This window comes from Camponotus floridanus, unplaced genomic scaffold (assembly GCF_003227725.1).
Source record: "Camponotus floridanus strain SB8 unplaced genomic scaffold, Cflo_v7.5 scaffold16, whole genome shotgun sequence".
Classification (NCBI taxonomy): Eukaryota; Metazoa; Arthropoda; class Insecta; order Hymenoptera; family Formicidae; genus Camponotus; species Camponotus floridanus.
This window is the reverse complement of record NW_020229281.1, coordinates 758,648-778,941: the sequence shown is the minus strand read 5'-3', so window position 1 is coordinate 778,941 and position 20,294 is coordinate 758,648. Positions and strand designations below refer to the sequence as shown.

General features: G+C 39.3%; 2 protein-coding genes across 7 annotated transcripts; one reads left to right on the top strand and one right to left on the bottom strand.

Annotated features, from left to right (window-relative positions):
- The first annotated feature begins 906 nt into the window (after positions 1–906).
- Positions 907–14,084, top strand: LOC105251243 (plexin-B). Of its 2 annotated transcripts, none has more exons than XM_011257877.3 (7): positions 907–1,446; positions 2,575–3,161; positions 3,246–4,171; positions 4,254–4,657; positions 4,808–5,300; positions 5,386–9,165; positions 9,258–14,084. In XM_011257877.3, the coding sequence occupies exons 2-7, from the start codon at positions 2,747–2,749 to the stop codon at positions 9,363–9,365; spliced, it is 6,126 nt and encodes a 2,041-aa protein (XP_011256179.1). In that variant the 5' UTR covers positions 907–1,446; positions 2,575–2,746; the 3' UTR covers positions 9,366–14,084. The 2 variants fall into 2 exon arrangements, with proteins under 2 accessions (XP_011256179.1, XP_011256181.1); XM_011257879.2 differs by having other exon boundaries at positions 907–2,309.
- Positions 11,802–20,047, bottom strand: LOC105251242 (integrator complex subunit 12). 5 transcript variants are annotated; one of them, XM_025407090.1, is made up of 7 exons: positions 19,555–19,938; positions 19,374–19,475; positions 19,040–19,063; positions 17,655–17,832; positions 17,222–17,584; positions 16,917–16,989; positions 16,470–16,797 (listed from the first exon to the last, which is right to left on the bottom strand). In XM_025407090.1, exons 4-7 carry the CDS (start codon positions 17,811–17,813, stop codon positions 16,589–16,591), a joined length of 804 nt encoding a protein of 267 aa, XP_025262875.1. In that variant the 5' UTR covers positions 17,814–17,832; positions 19,040–19,063; positions 19,374–19,475; positions 19,555–19,938; the 3' UTR covers positions 16,470–16,588. The 5 variants fall into 5 exon arrangements, 4 of the variants coding, with proteins under 4 accessions (XP_025262875.1, XP_011256177.1, XP_025262876.1 ...); XR_003122534.1 differs by lacking the exons at positions 19,040–19,063; positions 19,374–19,475; positions 19,555–19,938 and adding exons at positions 11,802–12,082; positions 18,147–18,430 and having other exon boundaries at positions 15,416–16,797; XM_011257875.3 differs by having other exon boundaries at positions 19,040–19,475.
- Positions 20,048–20,294: the final 247 nt, after the last annotated feature.

The following is a 20,294-nucleotide window of genomic DNA, read 5'->3' as shown; positions in this document are numbered from 1 at the left end:
TACTTTTCTCTTTTCTTCATCCTTGTACAAGGGAGAAAACGTAAGTACAAAGGTATATACTACTTGAATCTTGCGCGAAAGGGAAAAGATCTTTCCGATTTCGAGAATTTACTATAAGTTCTGGCAGCAATGTGATTGTTTTTCTTTTGCCAAGTAACTGAAAATCAATTTCATATTTTAAAAATATTAGATCGTTTGAATTTGCCGCCTGTACTCGTAACAAACGCCATTTCGATCGTACGGTACTAATTTCAGGTTCTAGAATTGTGTCGAATGTGCTATTCAATTTTTTATTTTTCCTGTACTACTGTGTACAAATTGCATGTAATTTTTATCAGATTAAATATATAAATAGTTATATTTAGAATAATGTCAAATATAACCGATACGATTAAAAAGCATAAATGTATGGAATAAACTTTCGCTACAAAATAAGTAAAGCAAGATGTATACAAATCAAAGAAAGAGAAAGATAAGATGCGCGTATAAATGCATACAGAATGTATCAAAAGTTGCACTTCTCGTTGTGTGATCTCTATATAAATCAAAAGCTAAATGAAAAATATTGATAATTATTTCTATCGTGTATGTACACGCACAAATGATTTCTATATATAATACTATTTGTAATTAAAATAAATTTCAAACTTGACAGCTTTAGAAATGCGCGTGGAAAAGGAAGGAGAAACCTATTTCTACCAAATAACTTTTTGAATTTTACTTTAACGAGTTATAATTTGGAGAACTCGGTACGTGTATACCTCGCTATATTTAATTTAGAAATAAATATTTTGAAAAAAGGATAAACAGAAATATAATTCTTAGACGCTAACTTTGCGAGAGGGAGGAAGTTTCAGGACTTCCTGCGTATACATGTATACGGCGAAAGAGAGATGAATGAGTAAAGAAGAGAAAGAGAGGCATCGATACGTGTTCTCGGGGAAGAAGAGACCAGTCGGTAAGAGGGTGAGAGAAGGGGAGAAGGGAAGAGCGGCGCATGCCGTAGCCACGTCCCCGTCCCCTCCCCCTCCCCGACGACTCTAAAACTCGTGCGGAGCAGATGAGAGCAGAGAGCAGAGCCCCCGTGTCGGTCGAATTTTAATGGCGGCCGATCCCGACTCCGCCGTTTGCAGTGTTGTGTTGTGAGGTGACACGGACGGCCGCTCGGCGCTCGCGCGGCGTCGACGTATGATATCGAGACGTTACGCGATCATCGTCGCGGATCATCGTCCGGTGACAGTCCCCGGGACGGCGCGGGTGTGCGTTGTGCGAGTGCGGTGGCCACGGCGGCAGCGACAGCCCGTTCGTGGTGGCGACCAGTGGCCTCTGTACGAGAACCGGGAGCGAGCCTCCTCTGCGCGGGCATGTCGCATATCCGCGATGTGCCGTAGCGAACGTCGCATCGTTGCACGAGCCTCGTAGCGTGCGTGCACATCCACGAGCAAGGTAAATTCGCCAGCAAACTCGGCCGCGAGCCGAGGTACGGTGGCGACCCTGGCGTCTCGCCCGTTGATTGTTGCTCGCGCGACAGGCCGCGCTGTACACGCGGATTCCGCGTCTCTCGCCTCGCGGAATCGACGAGTCTTCCTTTCCGCTCCCTCGCGGGATCCTCGCGGATCCCCCGCAACCGTCGCGGCCAGGTCGTGTTTTGGTATCGCGACGTGATCGCGGTGAGAACGAGATGAGGAGAACGGGAGAGGGGGGAGGTGATGGCGGCGGAGGAGGAGGAGGGTGGTGGAACGGGGATGGTAATCCTTGCCTCTTTGTGCGAAGACAGTGGCCTTTAGCTGTCAAGTGCAGCTACGTACGCTGGTCACGCTAATGAAGGACGGGGCGTGTTACGGTATTGCCCGAAATTCGCGAAGCCATCTGTCTCCCCTCATTCCTCCCCTCCCCTCGCTTCTCCTCCCATTTTCCTCTCACCACTCGTCGCGTGTGCTTTTTCATTGTTAGCTCGAGATGAGAGTATCATTTAACGAAATAACTGAAGAAAAAGTAGACAAAACAAAACGAGTGTGTTGAAAGGGGAAAAGTGATCCGAGTGCCTAAATAATTGGACTAAACTGGTTGAAGGCACATTAAATATATTTAAAAAAAAAAAAAAAAAAAAAAAAGTTCGATGAGCTGCCTATTTACGCTCCTTGACAGCCGACGAGTACAACGGCGAGAAATGGAAGCTCGTTTACACGACGAACGCATGACATTTTATTTCGGATTTAATTGTTTCACAGTGTTTCGTCGCGAGTGATAATCTTTTTTTCAATATTGCACTCTAGACTATTAAAGTCGCTGTTGTGCATTTTTTTAAGGTTATTTTGAAAAATGCAGCTTTGCTATATATTATTAGTTTACTGCAAAAGTTGGCAAAAAAAAAATTAGATACTGCAATATATTTTGAACATAATAAAATCAAATATAGATGTTGAAATATATTTTGAAAATAATAAAATCCAATGTAATAAAATTAAAAATGCATGTTGAAGAATAATAATTGTAAAATAAATGAATATACGAGCTTTAATATTTTAAATAATTAACTGACACATATAATGTAATTTATCTGTTGTGTTTCAGGAGTACCAGACAATGATCGACATGTCGGTGCCTAGATTTAAGCACAGCTGGTAGTACTGCGTTAACACTGGCTCGCTACCAGCATAGCAGGACACGCATCCCAATACCATACCTTTTACATTTCCTACCTTAGACCTGCATACGCACTGACGCACACGTGTAACGTGTGCGCATGTGCTTTGTCAGTTGTCGCATACACACCATGAGATTCCTGGGACTTACCCAGTCATTTCCCAAATCGTTCATTGTGACACCTCCGCTGCTGTTCGTTTATCGATCATCCTTTTCATCCATGTCCATTGCCACATGGTTCCTAGTGATACTGGCGACTGCGGCGATAGATACTCCTGCTAGCACTGTCCCACTGATGCAGGATAATAAATCACCGCATATATTGGCACAGTTTCCAGCGGAGAATGGACAGCGATATGGACATTTCCCCTTGGAAGCCAATGCAACTAGAGAGGGAGCTTTGAGATTTAACCATCTCACCATAGATCCTTCCATGGGAAGACTCTATGTGGGTGCAGTCAACAGACTCTTTCAACTTGATTCGAATCTCAAATTGGAAGAGCATGTCTCAACAGGTCAGTTATTTTCTTTCACATTTTGGAATACAACATTGTAACACAAATAACGAAATAATTATTGATTTCTCTTTCATTTTTCAGGCCCGAGAATGGATAATCCTCAGTGTCATCCAACAGGTTGCACGGCAAGAGACATAACTCCCTCTCTAATGGATAATGTGAACAAGCTACTAATTGCCGATCTCGAGTCGCAGACATTAATCGCCTGTGGCTCTCTTCTTCAAGGTGCTTGTGAAAAATACAAAATAGCCAACATATCTGTCAAGCCAGAGTTTATCCCCCTCAGCGTGGCCGCTAATGACGAAAATTCATCCACGTACGCTTTCATCGGGCCCGAAAAGTATAATTCATGGGGGCAAACGAACATTCTCTATGTGGGAACGACGTTTACTAATAAAGGAGATTATCGTCACGATGTACCTGCCATCTCTAGTAGAAATCTCGACAAGCTGGAGTTTGCAGAGTATACATTCAATAAACAATCAATTGTGTATATCGATGTCAAGTATCGGGATCACTTTCTCGTGAAATATGTGTATGGTTTCAACGCGAGCGATTACGCGTATTTTGTTCTGGTGCAGAAACAATCGTATTTGCCCGAACAAGAGGAACTGGGATACATTTCCAGATTAGCGCGAAGTTGTATAAGCGATCCGAATTACGATAGTTACACAGAAGTAACCCTACAATGTACAGTCGATTTGGGGGATGGAAAACAGCATTATTACAACTTGATTCAGGATGCAAAAGTCGCTGCAGCGGGCAGCGATCTGGCTATGCAACTCGGCATTTCCGTGGGCGATCCGGTGTTCGTTACCGTATTTTCGCCCAGTAGAGGCATCACGAACGAAGCTTTATCACGTTCGGCAGTTTGCATATACAGCCTGCAAGATATCGAAACCAAGTTCAACGAAAATATTCACATGTGTTTTAATGGTAGCATCAAGTATCGAAATATGGGTTACGTTAGCGGTCCTATACAAGACGGAAAATGTCCTACTGCTGGTGTAAGTAAATGAATAATTAAACGGATAAACATCTCATACAATTTGTCATTTTTTTATATCGATCGTTTTGCTCTCTTTGCAGACCACAGGAAACATTCTTAACTTTTGCGAAGTTGGACTGAAAATTTCGGGCGTATCACCAATTACGGGCCAAGCCATCTTGCATTTTCCTGATACATTTATCTCTTCGATAACCATCGCCAATACCGAAAGCCACACTGTAGCATTTTTCGGTACAAACGATGGCGTTCTTAAGAAGGTTTTGCTGTCTGGAACCGAAGCATTCGTTTATGAAAGTGTTACAATCGATAAGGGACAAAAACTATTGCCAGATACATTGATTTCACCTGATGGCGATTATATATATGTGTTGTCCACTTCGAAAGTATCAAAGGTTAAAGTGGAACACTGTAGTGGTTACACTAATTGCAGCAGTTGCCTTGATGCAAAAGATCCTTATTGCGGCTGGTGCTCTTTGGAGAAGAGGTAATAGATTAAATTTGTACATAAAACTATAAAACTATAAAATTATATATAATCTTATTTCTCGAGGTAAAAGAAATTATATATATAAAATTGTATCACACATTATTTATACCGATAATAATTCAAGTACCTCGTTGATCATTGCTATAGGTGTACCATAAGGGGAGATTGTCAGAAAGCGAGTCACAGCAGTCCACGATGGTTATCCTTGGGTACAGGTCAACAATGCATCGATTTCGAGCAGGTGTTACCCGATCGTATGCCTATTAATCAGATGACCACGGTACAATTAACAATCAGAACTTTGCCGGAATTACCAACGGGCGCTAATTACAAGTGCGTTTTTGGTAACGCCGAGCCAATAGATGCGCTGATGACTGGTTTCGGATTGTCTTGTCCAACCCCACCCGTCATGGAGAGACCCAGTATTCCCGAGGGCACCGATCATGCGCTCGTACCGCTGTCCGTGCGATCGAGCGAGACGAATAAAGATTTCGTTTCGCGTAACTTTGCGTTTTTCGATTGCTCGAGACATACCGTGTGTACCGAGTGTGTAAAGTCACAATGGGCATGCAGTTGGTGCGTCTATGATAACAAATGCACTCATAATACTAGCTGTCAGGGCATTATATCGGGAGAAAATGTAAGTTGCGTTTAATTTAGTTATATCTATGTTTTTTGCATAAATTTATCTTGTACTATAATAGATATCCTTCTCTTTTTTTCAGCAAAATCAAATCAACCTTGCTCCGCAAGGCGCACGGCACTGTCCGAGATTCGTAGAACGCAAAGAACGATTGAGGCTGCCGAACAGCGTGCCCAAGGAAATAGTGCTCGAAGTAGAAAATCTGCCACATCCGCAGGTAGGCCATAGCGGATTCCAATGTATCGTCAGTATCGAGGGTGCCAATCTGAAGGTACAAGCTCGCGTGGACAGTAGCCGTCTCATCGTGTGTGACAAGACAGTATATTCATACGAAGCGGTCACCGGCGAATATGAGGCCGAAGTGACAGTTGTCTGGAACACAAATCACCATGTGGACAAGACTACGATAATTTTGTACAAATGCGAGGTGCTCGGCTCGCATCGCGAACACGCGGACTGTTCCCTGTGCGTGACGCGGGACGCTCGATTCGAGTGCACTTGGTGCGGGAATAGCTGCGTGTATCGGCACTCGTGTCTGCAGTCGCCGTTTGCTGAGTGTCCGAAGCCTCGGATAGATATGATCAAGCCGTTAAGCGGTCCGGTCGAAGGTGGAACGCTGGTGACTATAGAGGGCAGCAATCTTGGGTTGAAGGAGAGCGACGTGGAGGGTAAGATACACATCGGTAAAACTCCATGCACTTTGGTAGATTACGAGGTATCGGTGCGCATCGTCTGCCGCACCGGTCGGCACGAAGCCACAGACGCGGCGTCTGTTATGGTTGGAAATGACGCCGGTTTCACGGAAAGCGCAGTGCTATTCAATTATAAAGACATACGCCTGACAGGCGTATATCCGTCAGTCGGACCACAGAGCGGCGGTACGCAGTTGGCTATCACCGGTAAGTATCTAAATATTGGCAGCGCGATATCTGCGTACCTTGATGAGCTGCCATGTCAGGTAAACGCGACTCAAGCGAGCAGCACGAGACTGACTTGCGTGACTAGTAAATCGGGCCGCGTCAGGCGAATTCATAAATTGACGTTGAATATCGATGGTGCAAATCGCACTCTCGTGGACAATCCGTATAATTACACTCATGATCCGACCATAATGGAGATTAAACCCTTGAGAAGCTTTGTTTCGGGCGGCCGTATGATCACCGTTCACGGAACGAATTTGGATACTATTCAGAAACCTGAAATGGAAGTTTACTTTGACAACGAGCCGTTGCCAATAAATAGAACCGTTTGCACCGTCCTCAATCCTACGCAAATGGAGTGTCCGAGTCCGAGTATTACCAAGAGATTCACCTCAATCCGACGTAACGAACGTTCAGCGGTTGCCAATGTTCAAGGCACTTCGTCGCCGCAATCATCAAGACTGAAGGAGTCCCACTTGTCTCTCAAAATCGCCTTCATCATGGATAATGTAGAAAGTGTGAGAGACTTGGAAAAGCACTTTCAGAATCTTCGTAATCGGTTGTTTTACGTCGAAGATCCGAAATTTTTCCCATTCCCACGGAATGTTAAATTATACAAGGGCGACACATTGGTGATTGAGGGCGAGAATCTCAACTATGCCAGCGACGAATCTGACGTGAATGTCACCGTTGGCACCATGCCGTGTAATGTGACGTCGCTCGCTCTCACGCAATTAGTTTGTACTCCACCGGATCAACAACCCGCCGATACGGACGAACTCGGCATCAAAACCGAAAGTGGGTTGCCGTTGGTAGTGGTACGAGTCGGTCGTAGTTTACGTTTCCCCATTGGTTATCTACGCTATGAAGTCATCAAATCATATACGATACCTCCAGAAGCGATCGCCAGCATCGCCGCCGGTACTTTCGGTCTCATCTTTCTGTTTATATTGGTGTTGGTCATTTATCGTCGTAAGAGTACTCAAGCAGAGCGCGAATATAAGCGTATACAGATACAAATGGACACGCTCGAAAGCAATGTCCGGATGGAATGCAAGCAAGCATTCGCAGAATTGCAGACGGACATGACGGACTTGACTGCGGATCTCGAATCGTCAGGCATACCTACTCTTGATCATAAAAACTACATCATGAAAGTGTTCTTCCCTGGAGTGATAGATCATCCTATATTAAATGATCCGCGCTCTCGCAGCAATGTCTCGCGTACTAATTATGATGCAGCAATGATACAGTTTGAACAACTCGTCAACAATAAATATTTTGTGTTGACGTTTATAGAAACTTTGGAAGCACAAAAGGACTTTAATATCAGGGATAAAGTAAATGTCGCCTCCTTGCTCATGGTAGTCTTAATGGGAAAGATGGAATACGCCACAGATATCCTGATGAATCTATTATTGAGATTGATTGACAAAGCGGTGAACACGAAGCATCCGCAACTTATGCTAAGACGAACGGAATCTGTAGTAGAAAAAATGTTGACAAATTGGATGGCGCTTTGCATGTATAACTATTTGAAGGACTACGCTGGCTCTTCCTTATTTTTGCTTTTCAAGGCAATCAAGCATCAGATTGAGAAGGGACCGGTGGATGTAATTACACACGACGCAAGATACTCCCTCTCGGAGGAGAGACTTTTGCGCGAGCAGATTGAGCATACGATCGTCACGTTGCACGTAGTACAGGACGATCTCGATGAGAAGATACAGTGCAAGGTCCTGGATTGCGATACCATAAGCCAGGTAAAATCCAAGATCCTCGACGCTCTGTATAAGAATACTCCGTTTTCGCTGAGGCCGTCCGTACATGATGTTGATTTAGAGTGGCGGCACGGTCGTGGTGGTCACTTGACCCTTCAGGATGAGGATCTCACGACCAAGTGCTGCGGCGAGTGGAAGAAGATAAATACATTAGCGCATTACGGCGTCAAAGAGTCAGCTGTAATGTCACTGATCCCCCGGCAGAACGACGGTTTCTTGGTAGCGTGCAAACCACCCTGCCAAAATTGTAAGCCTTCGCATTATCACCCGCAACAGCAACCGTCGAATCACCCGCATCACCCGCCGTCGCACCATCTACATCGACACTCGAATCACTGTTCGTCCACGCATCTTCCATCCACACCCAATCACGGGCTAATCAGTCCCGTGATGTACAATCATCCTATGAGCGGTCTATATTTTGACTCTCAACATTCGCCGCCCATTATAACGGCAAACGGTGACGTTGAGAGCGGTCATGGCGGTAACCAGCGGCTGTACCATCTGGTGAGGCCTATCGAGGACGTGCATTATCCTCCCGGCTTAGGCTTTAACAGTAGCAGCAAGCATCATCATCCCGAGAGAACGCACAAGGCGATCCCGGAGATATTTCTCACGCGATTACTCTCGACCAAGGGCACTGTACAAAAGTTTGTCGATGATTTTCTAAACACCATACTGACCGCCAACGAGGCGCTGCCAAGCGCGGTCAAGTGGTTATTCGATCTCCTCGACGAAGCAGCCAAACAGCACGGCATTATCGATCCAGAGGTGCCGCACGCGTGGAAATCGAACAGCCTGCCACTCCGATTCTGGGTAAATTTCATTAAGAATCCGGACTTTATGTTCGATATCAACAAGTCCACAACAGTGGACTCGAGTCTCTCCGTGATCGCGCAGACGTTCATGGATTCGTGCTCGATGACGGAACACAGACTGGGCAAAGACTCGCCGTCTAACAAGCTGCTCTTCGCCAAGGACATACCGCACTATCGTGAGAAAGTGGGTCGATTTTACACAGATGTGCAGAGATTGCCGCAGATCACCGACCAGGAGATGTCTAGTGCCATGCAGCAATTGAGCGCATCTCACGCCAACGAGTTTGATGTGATCGCGGCACTGAAAGAGCTCTACATCTATGTCAGCAAGTATTATGAACAAGTAAGTAACTTGATTTTTTCTTGTCAATTTTTCGACATACGAAGGTTAGCGACAAAGTTTGCTAATACCATTGTTTCGCTAATTCATTCCAGATCCTAGAGGCCTTGGAGACAGATGCGGGCTGTCGTAAACTACACCTAGCTCATAGACTAGAAAATGTAGCGTACACGCTCGAGGGAGAAGAGACCAGTGCCTGCTGACATACCCTCCTCACTTCCATCCCAGGACCCGTCAACCTCTCCAGAAACACTGACTAGTGCCTCCACTTCATGCATCAGATACACCTCGTTACATATGTACAAATATTACACAAATACAACACACCATGTGAATAACAATGCCGTAAAAAGAGATACACGCGATTTCGTTAGGGCTAGTCAGGCGATAGGTCACGGGATTAGAGACACAGTCCTCGTGGTTGTATTTTACCGTCTTTACGTGTTGGCCATACCGAAATACGCTTGTAAACATGTATGGATATTGGTACGGCAATATGTACGCGCCTCTGATCCTTCAATTACGATGTTGGATAGATGCCTATTGTGAATCTCTCTCTAGAAATCGAGTAAGGTAGTATTTATATATGAATCTCTCATTAAGTAAGGTAATATTTATATGAATATCTCTTATCGAATTCGAATCTCAATTCGTAGAATTAACCTTTTCGCGGACGATTGTTGTTATCGTAGTGAGAGATAATTTAGTTCTAAGTAATTAAATTATTTTTAAGGCTCTGGAGTAGTCACCGCGGCCATCTTCAATTCGTGAAGTCATAAGCGAGAAAGGACACCCAGATTTATATTGCCTGATATAGAATAGACTTAGACTGACATCTGACTCTAAATAAAAACATATTTGAATGAAATAAGACTACCAATCTCTTCAGCACACCTGTAAAAATGGACGGATACTAATCCTTTCCTTTCACAATTTATAAATAGCCGTAAATTGAGTCCGAAATGAAGCCTTGAAAATGCGAAAAAAACACGCGATTTGACAGCTGTCGAAAGGAGAGGAAAATGTTACTTTCTAAAGTTTATTCACTTATACAGCTTATTCACTTATACAGCTTAGTATCCGTTCATTTTTACAAGTTTCCTTAATACATTGCACACCACAACACTAGCACAAAGCAAATAATTATGAAATGGGACGCAACGTAAATTGGGCTGTCATTTCTCGCTTACGAGGCCATTTTTCACGCCTTAAGACCGCAGCATACACTTTTGCATAAGCGTATAACCATAAGCATAAGAAAATTAATTGGTTCATTTTCTTATGCATATACTTGGGGACCAATCAATTTCCTTATGGTTATGCGCTTATGATTATGCGCTTATGCAAAAGTGTGCGCTGCGGCCTTTATAATTCACTCTCAACCTATGTCGCCACCGTCAACTCATAGTTGACGTGCGGTGAGTACTCCGGAGCCTTAACGTTTACTTTATTTTTCACGATGTTGTTATATGTTTATAACATCGGTCTCGGCGTTTTCCTCCTGTCGGGACTCTTTTGAGGATCTGAGACGTGGATCGGTGCAAATACTTTCTTAGAAGAAATTTAAAGTGTAAATTTTACAGTCGATCTGATATCTATACGTGTGTACGCAAATACGGAACACATAAAGTAAAAGTAACATGTCTAATGGTAAGTGAGAAAAAGCCATAGTGTCCACCAGACTGTCTGTACGGAAGCAACGTACGGCAGCGAGTAGTCTGTGATCCGAGCACGAGTGGCTATGCCTATTATATCTTCATTATGATATACATAATTATTAATATGTTATATATATATACACATAAAATATATATATAAAGCAAAGAATCGTGCGCGACACACCTCCACGGATTGTAGTGAGCTAGTTAGAGAGGGACTATATGTATTATAAATTGAAAGGGTTACGCACACCCTTATAATTCACAGAGACAGAGTAACAGATAATATTAAATTAAGGCGATTTTAAAGTAATGCGCGTTAAAAAAAATTTAAAGTTAAAAGTTATATAAGAGCAGCTCAGTCTACTCTAGGCCTATCCACGTATATCGTGTACGTCAAACAAATCTTTTTCTCTTATTTTTATCTCGTTTGCTTCTCTTTCTCCGTACGCCACATAAATCTTTCTAAAATATAATACTGTGCCGAACACGGTAAAATGCTAATATTATATTTTAGAAAGATCATTTTGTGAAGCATTTATCTAATAAATTAATCTCTTCATTGTATGTATTATTATATTATTACATTATTATGTTATTATCATCGGTTATACATTATTATTATTATTTTTTCATTATTGTCTATATATATACATATATATAAATATTAATGCTGCCCATTAATTATTGCTATATTGTTAGAAATAACGAATGACAGATGCAAAACGAAACGGATCTCTTTTTAGATTGCCGAAAATATTACGAACTAATTTGATCATGTTGTAGAAAGAGTTTTGTATTTGGTCAAAATTTATGCCCAATTGTAGTAATAGTCGTATGAATTGCAGACACTCGTCATGGCACAACGACATGCCCCTACAAACACAGTGTTCTTTGAATAATCGTAACTTGCTTATTTTTAGTTAATATATAAGACTGGCAGAATTTTTTAATTCGCATTTATTTTTTTTTTTTACCTTTATTTCCTTTTTTTTACGAATCTCGATATTGCGTAACGTCAACGGACGATTATTACATTGGTCACGCACACACTGCCAAGTTTTTCCACAAATTGTCGATCCGTTCAGCCAATATAAGCTCGTTCAATCGAGGCGCAACAAGCCTCGATCGACGAGTCATCGATGTAGGTCCAGGGAGGCTGGGGACATGCTCATACTCTTGTACTTAATAATGCCGTCGTGTAATTTCAATTATATACTCTAGGTCCTCAGGCTCCCCCGTCATTCGCAATCATCAGCAACCTATGTATCTCTCTATTATATGTATATCGTATTTATTTATATATTACACGAAAAATAAATTGTAACTCGATCGCGTATGTACGTCAATCTGTAAGTTTTTATATTTTATCACGTATCTCTTTGTATCGAATTGTATGAATATTATATGTCTGTATACGTCTATTTGTTTTTTATGCAAGTATGCGTCTCTCGGTATGCGTGCCATCTGTTTCGATGCGGTAAGAAATTTATTCCCACGAGTTTTTTTTCTTTTGAAAATAAAACGTGATTTAGTTCAAGTATCTATTCTTCGAATGTAATGGCAAATCGTGTGACATTATTAATTAGATTTATTTAAATTCCATTTATAAGAAAGGATGATATTCTTTCATTTTAGATTCACATGTAGTGAATAAATTTAATACCGCTTGATACAGTCTTCCCCGGATGAGATCGGAGATTTGATTTTGAACTGAATTTTCATACTGATTATTGTGCAACGTTTCGTATGTATTTTTTATATATATATAGTTTAAAGTTCGCAGAGGTGCCATGTTTTCGTCCGCGAACTCAAAACCAATCACAGATATATAATACCTACTTATATATATATATATATATATATATATATATATATATATATATATGTATACACATACACATATATACATGTATACATTTTATTCACAAAACGATTATATTTCCATTGAAATTTAATATATGCAAATTGGAACATTCATACAATTAAGCTAACTAGAATTTCGAACCGGTATCGAAATCCGTGCGAACACAGGATAACGAAAGTACATTTATATATAAACATATATATATATATATATATATATATATATATATATGATTAAAAATTGTATAAATGGGATAAAGTGTAACGGGTTTGCACTTGTTCGTCCCTGCATTGAAAGTATCATCTCTGATCTTTTAATTTCTATTAGCACACTTTAACAATGTAAGTCGCCATTCTTATTTGTTAAAAATTTGTAATTAAGAATTATATATATTATATATGTATACATACATATATATATATATGTATATGTATATATAATATATATATAAACAGAGAGAGAAGCGCGTTAACTCAAAATGTAGCAGCTGCAATGTGTCACCAATGATTGCGAGTATATTACAAATGACTTAATCGACTGTAAGCACTGCCGTTAACGTTATTTTGGAGAAAAATACACAACGATAAAAAATTGCCGTCGCTACACGCCCTACAAACGTCCTCTGTTCCCTTAACGAGGGAAGGAATAGAGTATTTGTATATGTACACACATATATATATTGCACTTTTGATTTTTCGTTTATCACTGCCGTGATTTTGCATTTAAGAAACAAGACTATCACCGAGCCACTGTATTGTAACAGTCTGTTCTGTAACGCGTTAATTCCTTGTACATTTCCTCATAAAGGAAACTGAGGAGAACCAACAAACGACTATTCTAAAGCTGTACAACTATTTAACTTCATCTCGTATCTTCTAATCGCAGCGCAGATTTGTCGTTGAATGCATTTGCGTTTACGAGAGCTTGTATGTTGATATCTAGTGCAATTTGTTTAATTGTATGTGGTGAGAATACGGACGTTTCTTTACGTTTGAGTAATATTATGCTGTGCAGATTGACGTACATGGGAATACACGTGCGCACATATTCGTATTTACAAATGTTCACACACCAAACACACACACACACACACACACACTTATACACGTCGTTATATCAGATGCCAGTGGGCCTCCTGACAAGCGCAAAATGTTTTTTTTTTTTTTTTTTTCATGAAATTTAATTTGAAAGATATTCGTGCGATATGTAAAATATGTCGAGCAACGTTCGAGTTTGATCCAATAGAATCCATATATAATCTCGCTATACTTTACGAACGTACAAATGCTTGCGATTCTGCCGCGTTAAATCGGAAAAAATCAATTTGAAAAGATATTTTGTATTCATTTTTTCATATTTTGACAGTACACCATATTTACATTCTCAATTTTCATCTATATTTTTGTTAGAAACTGTGTTAGCAATTTTCGTACATGTTAGAAACGCGAATAAGGTAGAAGAAAATGAACAAATAAAGTGTGCATGTTATACCGCTAAGTCGAGAGAGAAGCGGTATGATTAGTATCAATAAAATATTGAGAAACGCAGTTTCTATAAACGTCCGCTGAATTTTTTATCGAGATGACGATTAAAGAGACCGCGCGTGAGTGTGTTTAAAATGTTTACGATATCCGGAATATACGCAGCAGAGTTTTCCGAGCAAATTGTACAGTCGAAAGTCGACTCCATCCAATCTGAAAAGCTTGTCAATTCTGCATTCAACGTATGTGATTATAACGCAATGGACTGAGAGAGAGAGAGAGAGAGAGATGATTTTCGTGAGGTGATTAGTGTGTCATGCTTCGTAGTTTATAGAGATAAATCTCAACATCGTGTCTCGAGTTAAGATTACTTCTTGTTAAGTGCTTCGAGAAGAGAAGAAGGGCGGGGGGAGAGAGGGATAATCCCTATAATTTTTCTCATTTAAATATTTCTCTTTTATATTTCCGATCGCCGCTATTTCCATAGGTACGCGGATTAAATTTTATCCGGCAATCATTTCCAGTAATACATAATTGCTGAGAACAATAATTGACGATCGATAATTGAGCTATACCAATACAGTCTTCGTTTCGTTGGCGTTTCCGGAAATATATCTTTCTGGCAACAATATACATTGTAAAGAATCATGGAAAAAAGAAGTAACATTTATATACAATTATATTGACACGACATTATATTGACCAATTTTGATCGCCATTAAATGTACCTTGGAGAAAGCGTGTTCTCTATTCATTAAGACGCGTACAATACACTTATTGCGAGTGCGTATCGTGTCTATATCCATTTGTGTATGTGCGTGTATGTGTATGTATGTGTACGTGCAATTGCAACCCTCGTGAATAGCTCTCTTCCCCGCACCCTGCCCCTCTCCATTGTATATAGTACTTCGACCCAATTCCTCCCCCTATCCCCCGCACGAGTAGACCTTAAGCGACACTCGAAAAAACGAAATGATTCTTGCCAAATTTTCAATGGGACGTAGGGACAAACGACTAATTGCATTAAAAAAAAATCGCAAAAAATATATTGGTATTATAAACGATTCGTATCGTATTATCTCTTTGTTATTTCGCCCACCCGCAATCTCAGCTGTACAGACATCTAATTATTAGCTTTACGATTAAGACACGATGGATCACGTGCATCGTCTTGATAATCGTTAGCATAAGAAGGAAGAGCCACGAGCGTTCAATTGGACTTGTTTTTAATTTGAGTCATTATTTACCTGCGAAGATGATATTGATTTTCCAGCCCTTTTTCACAAATAGATATTCAAAATCTCCTTTGATTTCGTCGGTAAAGATTTATTGTAATTGAACAGGCATGCGATATACAGCTACATAGCCCGTGTAAAATTATCACAGCTCGCTGGTGCGCTAAGATCTAAATATTGTTACTATAAATATACGTGAACTTTTCAAGAATACACGCCATTCGAAAGTCGTCAGAGTCGCGTGTGTTATATAAGTCGTGTTAATTTGGAATTCTTATATTAATTCGCGACTTTAATACCACCTTCGCATTCGCGAAATATACGTGGAATTTATATGTACATCTTGTATACAGTAGAACGTATATACTTGGCGCGCGTTATAGTTTTTCACTTGTGCATTTTGACAAACATTGACAATTCCAGCGTCGATGTTATGTCGCATTACGCGATATAAATTATAAATCAGCGTACTCGGTACGCGCAGAGCTAATTTCGGTCACGAAATTGTATATGCTATACATATATATAACAGTACAATTAATACGCAATCTTGAGATATGTGAAGTTTGTATAATTTTATCGCTTTCTTTTTATAAATATATCAATAAAAAGGTATTAAAAAATAATCTATTGTATATTTACATTTTAAAACTATCAATGCAGACTTGTATTACAAACGATATTACGTGTGTAATAATTATTAGCTATAGTAATATTATGTCATTATTTTCTACATACTTAATATTTTTGTAATAATAATGCGAAAGCTTATAAAGATAACAAATTTACATGGCACGTTTGTACAATTATTAATAAATTGTATCATATGGAATTGTATTTATAGGCAGTAAGAAATTCAGACACTACACAAAGGCCCAATTGTACTAATATCGATTGAATGTAATTCGATTAAACTTCAATATAAATACTATACTAGTGGTGTGTCGTCTATTCAAAACTTGTGTCATAAGGGGCCGAGATTCTTACAATCTCTCTCTTTCCCTCTTTGTAAAATATATATTCATAAAAAATAATAATAAAAATCGTCGCCCCTTTTTCTTCACAGGTTAATAAGATCAATTATAAAGTAATATTAATAAAACTTCCGAATTATTTTTACAACATATATTATTTATATATATAATCCGTTTCTGTTTTTTTTTAGCGATTTCTTTCGTAAGTAGTTTATTCTACCCCTGATTTTATCTTGTATAATAATGATTTATCTTGAGAAGATTTAACTGAGGATAATGTAGATGTACTGGATGAAGAATTCTTTGAATTTGTGGCAGTACCTGTGTTTCGTTTATCCTGCTTGGCTTTTTTCATCATGTCTTTCAGTCTTTTATCTGCGCTTATAATATGAATATTTGGTGTCACCTTAGCTCCAATGTCTATAAGAATTAATTAATCGACAGTTTAGTTAAAAAATAAAATTTATATTTTAAATATATTATATTGAATATATTATATTTTAAATATATTAGATATAGATGAGTGCGTTCGTACTTACTCGAGCTGGGTTTTTTCTGTTCTTTGGATTTGCTTTCTATCACAGTTTTTGGCGAACTTCTGTCTTTTGAAACCTAAAATGTAATAATGAATACAGGAAAATAATTACATTGACAATGACAAGTAAAATATTATCTTTTATTAAAAAATTTTCCTAAAATTTGAAGAATTTAGTAATCAATTCGAGTAATTAATAATAAAAATAAATTTCTTAAATATATATAAAACAAGTTTACAAAGTGTACAAAATGTAGACAAGCAATCTCACAATTTGCACAAATTGTAAATGCGAGTGAATACACACACCTGAGATTTTGAACAGTTAGAGCAGTACCATACTTGTTTGGGTACATCTATCTGCGAATCCAGGATATGTGGAATGTGGCATTCTTGATGATATAAAGAATGACACTCTTGACACTCTACAAGTCTATTTCTTGCTCCAACATCCATTCCTTTACAAATGACACATGTCAGATCATCCTCTAGAATTTCCAGAGCGAGATTATCGTCTGTTTGTAGGATGTCCGGTGGTGTGTCACGTGCTGGCAGATTAACAGGGGAACTATTCTTGCTCGATTTACTCGAATGCTTAGATGAACTAGAACTTTTGCTTTTCTTACTGCTACTGCTACTATGATCACTCAATACTGGTTCTTCCATCATGTACTGAGAAATAGATGAAAAAAATTACATCAATTCCTAGAATTTATATATCATTTTTCATTAAATACGCTACCTTTTTATGTAGCACATTGGAGAGCATTTTGGATGGTCCATACTTTTGTTTAATTGCCTCATCTAATAGAGCTCGTAACTGTTCTGCGGAATCCTTGTTAGTGGAGTGCAAAAGGCGTAATCCCTGTGTAAATTGCGGATCCAGTTCCAGCTGAGTCATCTTTCAAAAGTATCCTTTTCTGTCAATGCAATGTATATTAATTATAATTGCTGCTTTATAAATAATTATAATTATAAATATATAATTTTATAATTTACGACAAGACTGAATGTGATGTTTTGCGATGCAAGTCAGGTTATAATTAAATAATAGCACATAGTTTTGGTTGATATTGAAAATTTAAATACTCTATATTAACTTTCTTCTCTAAGGAGCGAGTTATGCAAACACACAATGTCTCTCTTTCAAATACAAAGTGTTATTAAAAAAGTTAAGTGTACGTTCTCTTGTTTTTTTTTATATCTTTTTGTATATATATTTATCGATATTTACCCTTTTATGTCAGAAATGAAACTGTGCGATACGTTTGCCGTTTAACTTGTAGAATCTATAAAGTCTGAATTAATGCAAAACATGCCATCCAATATTCATATGATTGTGCTAGATATATCAACACTTTGTGTCTTTATCGTTGATCAGGTCAACATGCAATGTTTTTGCTATGATACATTACTTTATCTAGGTAATTTTAGGTTATCGCATGAATCTTGAACGACATGGAATTTATCTTGTCGTATAGCTAAAGATGAGCTAAACTCGTAAAGATATTGGTCATGTTATACAATGTTTAATCGTCAATAGAAAAGGAAAAAATATAAGAGCAAAAAATATTTTTTATTAAAAAACAAATTTCAAAAATCATATTAAAAGAATTTATTTATGTTTATAAAAATTATAATTTCACAAGCAAACTTTCCGTATTTTCAATCGATTGAAAATGTGTTATTAACCGTTTTATCATCGATTTTCTGAAACTTACATATTTTATATACATTTAATATAACAATTCGACTATATAAATAAGCTATTTAATATTGTAAATTAAAAATTAAATTGTAAATTAATAAAGAGAAAGACAAATACAAAAAATTGCAGATAATAATAGCTTAATAATAGTTTTAATAATAGCAATATTGTAGACATTATTTTTTTTCCTTTTAAAAATTCTTAAAATGTACATTTTTTCCAATTCTTTTGAATTATAAACATAAATAAGTTATGTGTAGAAATGCCCAACTTTCGAAATCCTAACGATCTCTTCGACTTTGTTTCCGATCAGATCACGTTCAACAAACCCGCTGACCATTGTATTCACATATCACAATCCTTCCCGCCAAAATTCCTTTCTCCCAAATCTCTTTCAAGAAATAATATCCTTTTAATACCTTTTCAAACTGCAGGAGTTCACTCAGCGACGGATTAAACATTTTGGCGCCCCTAGGCAGCGTACATTTTGCCGCCCCTAATCCAAGGTATAGTCGCAGTGTCAGATGTAGAACCGGAAAGCAAAAAAAAAAAAAAAAAGTACAAAATATGTATCAATTTTCTGTTACCCCTGCATTAGCTGGTGAAAACATAATATATTTTTTAATATTTTCACGACCCCAGACAGAGGCGGCGAAAATTTTCTGTCTTTGAAAATTTGCCGCCCCCTCAAATTTGCCGCCCTAGGCAAATGCCTAGGTTTGCCTCTAATGTTAATCCGTCGCTGAGTTCACTAACAAAAGGATTTAAAAGCTTCAGTTCTCATTCATCATTTGTGGGAACAATATTTCCGTCTAGCGTAAGAACATTGAATTATTAGTTTGCACATCAATCGCCCTGGTAAACAAATATAGAATTTATACTGTTTATTAAATTTTCTCAATATTATATATGTTTATATAATAGTAGCGCATACGTTTCCGATATCGCCAATTTATCGGGAAATTTCTGCGCTTTCCTCATGCCTCGAATTTCAAAAATACCGCTGCTAATCGGACGACACCTACGAATCTGTCGCGCTCGCCAAGAACTCGGAGAATGTAGGTGTACCGAGCTCGATTCCCTCCGTATGTATCCGAAATGAGATTTCGCGGAGTAAATTCGAACGCGAGATAAGATCTAAAGGGTTGTCGAGAGAGGCCGCGAGGTCCTTTGAAATTCCGCAGCTCTCGCGGATCGACGCGAGTCCGTCGATGCTCGTCGACGAACGGATCCGGCGACGCGGACGAGGAGGTAGATCGAACGCCGTCGCGCGATCGAGAGAGAAAGACGGAGAAGGCGAAAATATAACCAAAGAGAGACGAAAATAGTTACCCTGCGGGCGACGACGATGACGACGACGAGAGGCGGCGAGGGCGAGCGTGGATTTCTCTCGCGCGGCTGACGGCGCATGCGCGCGCCGAGCGCCGTCTCTCTCCCGCGGAATGTCGGGCGCCTCGTCCCGTCTCCGTCCGTCCGTCGGAGCGGTCTGGCGGCGCGCGTCGAGCGACGTTGTCTGAAAATTTTCAACCCAACAGTTGGCAGCGTTGCGTAGAAAAGAAATAAATAATCAAAGCGACCATGAAGTGACAAATAAAGTCGGGATAGAGAGAACAATGCTCGCGCGTACGACGGCAAGGTGGATACTCGAGTCGTGCAGTTGCAGCGTGCGTTCCC

Excerpts from the sequence above, each read along its gene's own strand:
- LOC105251243 (XM_011257877.3), top strand. The coding sequence starts at position 2,747 with ATGTGCTTTGTCAGTTGTCGCATACACACCATGAGATTCCTGGGACTT. Across the intron at positions 4,172-4,253 it reads GAAAATGTCCTACTGCTGGT|ACCACAGGAAACATTCTTAA; the intron begins GTAAGTAAATGA and ends CTCTCTTTGCAG. Across the intron at positions 9,166-9,257 it reads TCAGCAAGTATTATGAACAA|ATCCTAGAGGCCTTGGAGAC; the intron begins GTAAGTAACTTG and ends AATTCATTCCAG.
- LOC105251242 (XM_025407091.1), bottom strand. The coding sequence starts at position 17,813 with ATGACTCAGCTGGAACTGGATCCGCAATTTACACAGGGATTACGCCTT. Across the intron at positions 16,990-17,221 it reads CTAACTGTTCAAAATCTCAG|GTTTCAAAAGACAGAAGTTC; the intron begins GTGTGTGTATTC and ends ATTACATTTTAG. Across the intron at positions 16,798-16,916 it reads ACAGAAAAAACCCAGCTCGA|ACATTGGAGCTAAGGTGACA; the intron begins GTAAGTACGAAC and ends TAATTCTTATAG.